This window comes from Mytilus edulis, chromosome 9 (genome assembly GCF_963676685.1).
Source record: "Mytilus edulis chromosome 9, xbMytEdul2.2, whole genome shotgun sequence".
NCBI lineage: Eukaryota > Metazoa > Mollusca > Bivalvia > Mytilida > Mytilidae > Mytilus > Mytilus edulis.
This window is the reverse complement of record NC_092352.1, coordinates 32190594-32200634: the sequence shown is the minus strand read 5'-3', so window position 1 is coordinate 32200634 and position 10041 is coordinate 32190594. Positions and strand designations below refer to the sequence as shown.

General features: G+C 32.2%; 1 protein-coding gene across 1 annotated transcript; it reads left to right on the top strand.

Annotated features, from left to right (window-relative positions):
* On the top strand, window positions 1-441 carry LOC139489926 (uncharacterized). The gene has a single exon (XM_071276772.1). The coding sequence runs from the start codon at window positions 1-3 to the stop codon at window positions 439-441; it is 441 nt and encodes a 146-aa protein (XP_071132873.1).
* Window positions 442-10041: the final 9600 nt, after the last annotated feature.

The window sequence follows — 10041 nt, the reverse complement described above, 5'->3', positions numbered from 1 at the left end:
ATGCGTTACTATAGATCATTACTAAATCTTCTACAAAAAGCCATGAAGGACTGGAAACAAAATGACGTCAAATTTATTCTTCAGCTTGGCGATTTAATAGATGAATTTTGCAAACGAGCAGAAGAACCAATTGATTGCCTAAATCGTATTTTAGACGTATTTGATGAGGAAAAATGGCCGGTTTTAAGTGTTGTTGGTAACCATGAACTATACAATTTAAAGAAAAGTCTGTACAAATCAAGGTTGTTCAGTAAACTACCATCTTCCAACAATGCATATTATACCTTTTCGCCATGTCAAGGACTTAAAGTCTGTGTCTTGAACACTTATGAAATATCAGCTATCGGTGAATCAGAGGGTTCTGCTCGTTATAATACAGCTCAGTCCCTTTTAGATGAACGAAACCCAAACAAAGAGAAAGATGAATTTATCAGGTCTTGAATCATATGATAGACGATTTGTAAACTTTAATGGAGCAATTTCAAACGAGCAATTGGAATGGTTGAGAAAAGAGCTGATGATGGCAACAGAACAAAAAGAAAATGCTATTATCATTGGTATGTAGTTTATTCACATATAAACAGAGTTAATTGTAATAAGATACAGGGTTTCTAAATCAAAAGGAAGATGAAAAAGAGAAACAGTCACATTTAATATAATTATAACCACTTGTATCATCGTTTAAAATCATTCAAGTAACAAGAAGATTTTTTTTTAAATGGCTTTGACATAAAAACCATAATAAGTTATGTTCGTAGTACTACAAAAGCCTATCAAAATTTTTTTCGTCGAAAAATAAACTTTTCCTCTTCTTAAACCACTACCTTTATTTAGAATCTTTCATCAGTTGCTTAGTTTATAGTTTCAAATATTTTTCCACCACTTCTAAGAATTATAGCCGATGTCCCCATGGCCATCAAACAAGTTCACAAGTCTAACAAACAGAAGATATAACATTATTATAATAGTATATACCTAATATTATGAAAGTAATTGGTATTCAAGCTTTTGCAAGCGTACGATTTATTATTGTTCATTGACTATTTTTGTATCGGGCCGGCGACGAAAGTCGCATTAGCTAACGTAACCGTTTTAATGCGGCGTCGGATTCCTCAATATTTAGTTAAGTCTGTTGTTAGATTTAAAAAAAGTTCATGTGGTATGATTGCCATCAGGAAATGTATTCACCAGAAACTGAAGAACGAGGACATTATCTATTTTAATTAAACATCTTACTTTGTCAAAACATAAATATCATGCTCCCGAAGCGCTTTATGGATTTACCTTCATAAGGAATGCTCAAAGCCGAATATTTGAAAGTCGTACCTGTTAATTGGACAATGACATACATGAACCCTTTTTGCAACAGTTCATATATATGATCTTCAAATTATGTATTTACATTGATATGATTCGGTCTGTTTACTATGTGTTATTCATTTTTTTTAATTATTTATTTATCTGTTGTTTATTTTATAAAGATATATATTTTTTTCTGGACGATGGCATGTATTGTGAGCGGAATAGGAGATTATCGTCCATGAAAAAAAACCGTCTGGTCTAGTTCTGAATAAGAGTTAGGGTCTTGATTCTTTTATGACTTGCCGCTCGAGACGTCGAGCGCTTAAGTTTATAAGTCAAGTTTCTAATATTATAAAAGTAAAACGTTTTATACTTCTTTTGTTACCTATCCTGATATCGGACTCGGACTTCTTGTGAACTGTATTTTAGTGTGCGTATTGCTGTGTTTTTATTTATTCTACATTGGCTAGAGGTATAGAGGGAGGGTTGAGATCTCACAAAACATGTTTAATCCCGTCGCAGTTATGCGTCTGTCCGAATTCAGGAGCCCCTTCCCTTCGTAGTCTGCCTTGTATGTTTATTTTTATTTTTTATAGATATAGGATGATTTGGTATGAGTGCCAATGAGACAACTTTCCATCCAAGTAACAATTTATAAAAGTAAGCCATTATATGAGTTTTGGCATGCCACAAAACCAGGTTCAACCCACCCTTTTTTCTTAAAATGTCCTGTACCAAGTCTGGAAAATGGCCATTGTTATAATATAGTTCGTTTCTGTGTGTGTTACATTTTAATGTTGTGTTTCTGTTGTTTCGTAGTTGTCCTCTTATATTTGATGCGTTTACTTCAGTTTTAGTTTGAAATCCGGATTTTTTTTATCGATTTATGAATTTAGAACAGCGGTATACTTCTGTTGCCTTTATAGTTCATGTATATGTTTTGGAGTCCATTTTCATTGAAATAGAGCATGATTTCGTTTAGGGGCCAGCCTCCGGGTGCGGGATTTTCTCGTTGTGTTGGTCGGGTTGTTGTCTGTGTTACAGATTTCCCATTTCCATTCTCGATTTGATTAGACGCTTGTAGGTTTCTACACCTTTTAAAAATATGTCAAACTTTCATTTTTCTAAAAGAGAGGGATACACCATATAACAATGCCTGGAGTTATAGAAAACCCGGAATCTTACGCTGTAGGCATGTTGCTAGATGATTCACTGGTTATTCACGGAAGGGGAGATATGATTGACGTGAATTGTCCGTTATGGTTTAAATTGTAATGTTGACTAAAAGTTCTTTTAGATTTAATAAAATTGAGAAAGGAAATGGTGAATATGTCAAAGCGACAACCACCCGACCATAGAGCAAACAACAGCCGAAGGCAACCAATGGGTCTTCAATGTAGCGAGAATTCCCGCACCCGTAGGTGTCCTTCAGCTGGCCCCTAAAATATGCATAATAGTACAGTGATAATGGACGTCATACTAAACTCCGAATTATACACAAGAAACTAAAAATTAAAATCATACAAGACTAACAAAGGCCAGAGGCTCCTGACTTGGGACAGGCGCAAAATTGCGGCGGGGTTAAACATGTTTATGAGATCTCAACCCTCCCCCTATACCTCTAGCCAATGTAGAAAAGTAAAAGAATAACAATACGCACATTAAAATTCAGTTCAAGAGAAGTCCGAGTCTGATGTCAAAAGATGTAACAAAAGAAAATAAATAAAATGACAATAATACACAAATAACAACAGACTACTAGCAGTTAACTGACATGCCAGCTCCAGACCTCAATTAAACTGATTGAAAGATTATGTCTTCATCATATGAATATCAGGTACAATCCCTCCCGTTAGGGGTTTAGTATCATACTATCATAAAATATATGAGAAGAACATAACCCGTGTCATGCCAACAACTGTTTTTTTAGAAATAAATGTGTTTAGTTCCGATGCAAAGACCCTATCAGTGAATCAATGTTAAAGCCAAAATATGCAATCTTTAATGACCTGACAACAGTATCGTAACTATATCCCCTTTTAATAAGTCTATTTAAAGGTTTTGTTAGTTTCTGAGGAGAATACTGACATCTTTGTGCTTTATAAAGAATATTTCCATAAAATTTTGGATGTGAAATACCTGAACGTATAAGATGTCTGCATGTTGAGTTATATTTACGAATTATTTCCTTATACCGGTGATAAAATTTAGTAAATGTTTTGACCAGTTTGTGATATCGAAAACCCTGGTGTAATAATTTTTCAGTAATACATAAATTTCTCTCGCTAAAATCTAATACATTGTTACATACACGAGCGAATCGTACAAGTTGAGATATATAAACACCATAAGATGGTGACAAGGGAACGTCACCATCTAAAAATGGATAATTAACAATAGGAAATGAAAAATCATCTCTTTTATCATAAATTTTTGTATTAAGCTTCCCGTTTATGATATAGATATCAAGATCGAGGAAAGGGCAGTGGTCATTGTTATCATTAGCTTTATTTAAAGTAAGTTCTACAGGATAAATTTCTTTAGTATACATACTGAAGTCGTCATTATTTAGAGCCAATATATCATCCAAATATCTAAAAGTATTGTTAAATTTTTGTATCAAATGTTGTTTTGATGGGTCTTTGCTAATTTTAGTCATAAATTGTAACTCATAACAATACAAAAACAGGTCCGCAATAAGTGGTGCACAGTTAGTCCCCATTGGAATTCCAATAACTTGACGATATACGGAATCTCCAAAGCGAACAAAAATGTTATCAAGTAAAAATTCAAGTGCATAAATAGTATCAAAGCATGTCCAATTGACATAGTTCTTTTGTTTATTGCTACTAAAAAATGATCTAAAAGAGTTTGAACATATGTACTCGCATTCCGACTTTTTAAATGCCCAGTTAATTAGGGATGTGAATTTTTTAAATTTGTTTTGTTATTTTTCAAATTCTTGTGCAAAGTATATTAAAACAAAAACAAATATATATATATATATATATAGAGAGAGAGAAAATGATTTAACTCACTACAAATGTATTACATTCTATCGTTGCCAGTTTATTCAGTGGTTTTTATGATCCCCTATTTCTGCTATTCTACTACAATTTTAAAGTAAAACTATTAGGAGAATATTTTTTTCGAGTACATTTATAAATTACCATTCACTTTGACCATCGACACAAGGGTCAAAGACTTTTCTGTTCTGTTTTAAGTCATTTAGTTTGGGGCTAATTGCTTTTTTTTTAGCATATTTCATTCAAATAGTGATTTTAGTAGGAACAAATAAAATTAATTGATACATCATAACCCATATAATGTAACATTGTCATATGCATAAATTTAATAAATTTGATGAAATCGATGTAAAAATATACTATTTTATTTTCATACACAACTGCAGAATAAGAATATTGGCAAATTGTAAATCGTATATGTATATATTTTGTGTTGTTTGTTTTTCCTTATTTTAAACTACAAATTCAAAACTTTGAATTCTTGAAATAGTAAGGCTTTTTCTACCTCAGGAATAGATAATCTTAGCTGCATTTGGCTTAACTTTTTGGAATTTTTGGTCCTCAATGCTCTTCAACTTAGTACTTTATTTGGTCTTTTAATATTTTGTCACTGATGAGTCTTTGTATATGATACGCGCCTCTGGCGCAAATATAAAGTTTCAATTCTGGTATCTATTTCTGTTTTTAACTTTCCTTGGAGTTTTGTATTTTGGTTATTTTTATTTCTTATAATATCCAATTTGTAACGAATTAATGGTACAGTAGAAATAGAATCAACAATGAATGATATAATACAATATGCTTTATTTCAAAAACACTCCGTCACATTGACATGTGAAAAAAGAGGTAAATTACAAAATACAATCACATACAATTAAAGAAATAAAAGAAATAAATAAAACAACTTAGAAATAAAATATATAGAAAATTACTTTACTTTATATTATAATATTTTAATATTATAAAATTTTAGTTAACTTTGAAATGAATAAAGACACATTTTTATGTACGTTAATATTAGTCAATGACAGTAGTCCTTCAATTTTTGCTTCACTCGGATATTTCACAAAGTACGCTGGAATATGCTGATTTCTGATATTTTTTACTAATAAAGAATTGCATTCAAATAAATAATGGTATTCATTGCCAATTGCAGTTAAACACAAATTACATGTTCTCTCTTCTTTTGGAATGTTATACCATCTTCCCAGCTCTACTGGAATTTTGACATTGCAGCATCTTAATTTTGAAATATATTTACGTTCGAATGGTGTTGATTTTAAAAGATAGTTTTCTAAGCCAAAAATTGTTTAAAAAAGTCCATAAAATTCTCCTCTGGATGAGTTGTCAATTTGACTATGCCATTGTTGAATAAATAAAATTGAGAAAGGAAATGGGGAATGTGTCAAAGCGACAACAACCCGACCATAGAGCAGACAACAGCCGAAGGCAACCAATGGGTCTTCAATGTAGCGAAAATTCCCGCACCAGTAGGTGTCCTTCAGCTGGCCCCTACAAATATGTATACTAGTACAGTGATAATGGACGTCATACTAAATTCCGAATTATACACAAGAAGCTAAAATTAAAAATCATACAAGACGAACAAAGGCCATAGGCTCCTGACTTGGGACAGGCGCAAAATTGCAGCGGGGTTAAACATGTTTATGAGATCTCAACCCTCCCCCTTTACCTCTAGCCAAGGTATAAAAGTAAACGCATAACAATACGCACATTAAAATTCAGTTCAAGAGAAGTCCGAGTCCGATGTCAAAAGATAAAATAAATAAAATGATAATAATACATAAATAACAACAGACTACTAGCAGTTAACTGACATGCCAGCTCCAGACCTCAATTAAACTGATTGAAAGATTATGTCTTCATCATATGAATATCAGGCACAATCCCTCCCGTTAGGGGTTTAGTATCATACTATCATAAGATATATGAGAAGAACTTAACCCGTGTCATGCCAATAACTGTTTAAAAAAAATGTGTTTAGTTCCGATGCAAAGACCCTATAAGTGAATCAATATTAAAGCCAAAATATGCAATCTTTAATGACCTGACAACAGTATCGTAACTATATCCCTTCTTAATAAGTCTGTTTTAAAAAAAAATGTTTTGTAAGCATTTGAGGTGAATACTGACATTTTTGTGCTTTGTAAAGAATATTACCTTAAAAGATTGGATGTGAAATACCTGAACGCATGTTTTGACCAGTTTGTGATATCGAAAACCCTGGTGTAATAATTTTTCAGTAATACATAAATTTCTCTCGCTAAAATCTAATACGTTGTTACATATGCATGTATCTTTTAGTTTTTCTGTCAGTACGACTTTTAGTTGATTTATATCTAATGGTGATTGCTGAGTCCTAACATGGCTTAGTCCGGCATTGTCTAGGATCGATTTAATATAATCCATCCATTTGAAAGTGTGATCATCTTTTAAGTTGAACATAATTTGATAAAGCATACTGCTAAGTTTATTTCCATTGGTGAGAAGTTTGTTAAAAAAAACACACCATTCTACATTTTATTACAGTATCTGTTGGTGTACGACCAAGTTCTCCATATGTCATAAAATTTGGTGTCGACGATCTAATTTTCAACACATCCCGGCAAAACTGTAGATGGATTTTTTCCAACATGTAATTGTTTCCGAATCCAAATATTTCACAACCATACGTCAGAATTGGCAGTACAAGTGCACCAAACAGTTGTAATTGTAAGTCGACAGTTATTGAGAGGTTACGTATCTTTGTTAAGAGACTAAAAAGAGCTTTCTGTGCTTGATCGCTAAGACGCTTCTTCGCTGTTGCAAATGAACCATTGTAATTAAAGAATTATCAAAGGTACCAGGATTATAATTTAGTACGCCAAACGTGCGTTTTTCTACATAAGGTTCATCAGTGACGCTCATATCAAAATATTTATAAAGCCAAATATGAACAAAGTTGAAGAGCATTGCGAATTCAAAATTCCAAAAAGTTGTGCCAAATACGACTAAGGTAATCTATGCCTGGGATGAGAAAATCCTTAGTTTTTCGAAAAATTCAAAGTTTTATAAACAGGAAATTTATAAAAATGACCACATTATTGATATTCATGTCAACACCGAAGTGTTGACTACTGGGCTGGTGATACCCTCGGGGACGAAACGTCCACCAGCAGTGGCATCGACCCAGTGGTATAAAAAGTTATCAAAGGCAACAGGATTATAATTAAGTACGCCAGACGCGCGTTTCGTCTACATAAGACTCATCAGTGAGGCTCATATCAAAATATTTATAAAGCCAAACATGTACAAAGTTGAAGAGCATTGCGAATTCAAAATTCCAAAAAGTTGTGCCAAATACGACTAAGGTAATCTATGCCTGGGATAATAAAATCCCTAGTTTTTCGAAAAATTCAAAGTTTTGTAAACAGGAAATTTATAAAAATGACCACATTATTGATATTCATTTCAACCGAAGTGTTGACTACTGGGCTGGTGATACCCTCGGGGACGAAACGTCCACCTGCAGTGGAATCGAACCAGTGGTGTAAAAAGACATATGATTTTCATTGGATTTGCTGAAAGATATATGTACACAGTTTCAGAAAAGGTATTTCTTCAAGCGATTGAAATTCTACTTTTAGTCAAATTTTAGGGAAATATTTGACATCTCTGTCCCCCTTTTTGCAATATTTTATAACAAATAAATGCAGATTGTTGCCATGGATACACCCAAAAGAAATTATATTTTACCATTTTATATACTGGATATAAAATCTATGGAAGATTCTGATTACATACATATGCCCATATATGACACAAACAGGTAGCTTGATATTGCAAGAAAGCAATGAAAAGGGGATGGTAAAATTTATAAGGGCAAATTTTAATATTTTTTCCTAACTGTTAATTGCTACCTAAAATTCGATTTGAAAGACGACTTCAACAAAATCACTTTACGTTGAATATCATCACTTAAGGGCATACGATACAGTTACAGGGGAGGTAATGACGTTGCTAACGTAAAATGTTATTTTCGCGACGTCAAACTGTGACATACCGGGAAAAGATGCATTTTTCGACTGATTTTTATCATTCAAACTGATTTAATTTGAAAACGAATGCATGGACCCCTATTTTTTAAAACGACATTTTGTTTCAATTTGCAGGGTGATTGTGTCAACCAAATGTTATAAAACTGTAAATAGTGCAATTTGTTTTAATGTTGATAAATATACAGCAAAAAATAACGGTTATTTTCTCAATTTATGACCATTTGATAAATATGGGTTATTTCTGAATAAAAATGCATAAGTTTTATGATACTTAAGTTATAAAATACAGAAATTACAAATTATTTAACAAAAAACAATTTGTGTTTATCTTTTAAAACAAAAAAGTTATGGCTTTCTTTCGAAAGGGAAAATATGGCCACAAATCCGAATTTTGAGCAAATATACAAAATTCTGACCTCATTTAACTAAAAAATTAGCACATGAAGGTATATTTTTTATTACATATTTGATTTAATCAGGCAAAAAATATCCTATATGGAAATTTTAATCAAACTGTAAATACGGGATCAAAACTGTATCGTATGCCATAAAGAACAATGATAGCTTGTTTGTGTTCTTCCTGACAGGCACCTATATGAAGTCAGCCTCGTATGAATAAAGGATGAAGCAGACAAGAAGCAGTGAACTTGAAGTTCTAGAACAATACTAGCTAGCATTTTTTTACTTCCTAAGGTTAACAGGTATAAAATCAACCTCTTGTAAATAAAGGAACAAGAAGAGGAGCACATTTGGTTCTCATAGGAATACCGATTGTTTGAACTATGAAGAAAATTCAAAACGGAAAGTCCATAATCAAATGGCAAAATAAAATAATAAAACACATCAAACGAATGTACAACAACTGTCATATTCCTGACTTGGTACAGGCGTTTTCAAGTATAGAAATGGGTAATTGGTCGTTTAAATAAGATTTTTGTTTAACATATATAGAACAGTGGTACGAAAGTATGAGATTGAATTCATCTATCTTATAAATCACTATATTTTATAATTAAAAAAAAATGACTTACAAATGCAATAATCATCAATTGAAGCTCCAACATGGTTATATGTAATTTTTCCTATTGAATCACAAATTTCATCAGTCAGCAATAGTATTTCCCTATTCATTTGTATTTTGATATAGTTCATAATTACAAAGTTTTTGAATATTATCTGCCACATAACTAAGATGTAAAAAGTTGTCAAGAACATGATCTGAGTAATTCTATTATAAAATCTTGGTCTCTTTTTTTATGAGAGCTTTTTCGGTGCTATACATTTTCACCCATTAACATTACAATTGCACGCAACTTGTGGTTACATTACTGCGCATTTTTTATAGGTTAACTCAGGTAATATGGGAAGTTTATATTTATTAATTGATTAATGTGTTATTATAGAGCAGGATAAGTCCGTTTTACAATGCATAAGCACTTAATAATTTTACATTTCGTAACGTGCTGAATATTTAAAGCAAGTGCTCTAAGACAAAACAGAACAAAACACAAAAATACCTGGATGTGCTGAATGAAATTGCTCATTGTTCTGAGCATAGAACAATTCCGGGCTGTTTTTAGTACGCATAGATTCTGCTGCTCTATTAACCATTACATAACTCAATTTACATGTTCTTTATTTGCATTTCTAAATAA

Bases quoted from the DNA above. Each gene is read 5' to 3' on its own strand.
- LOC139489926 (XM_071276772.1), top strand. From the start codon at position 1: ATGCGTTACTATAGATCATTACTAAATCTTCTACAAAAAGCCATGAAG.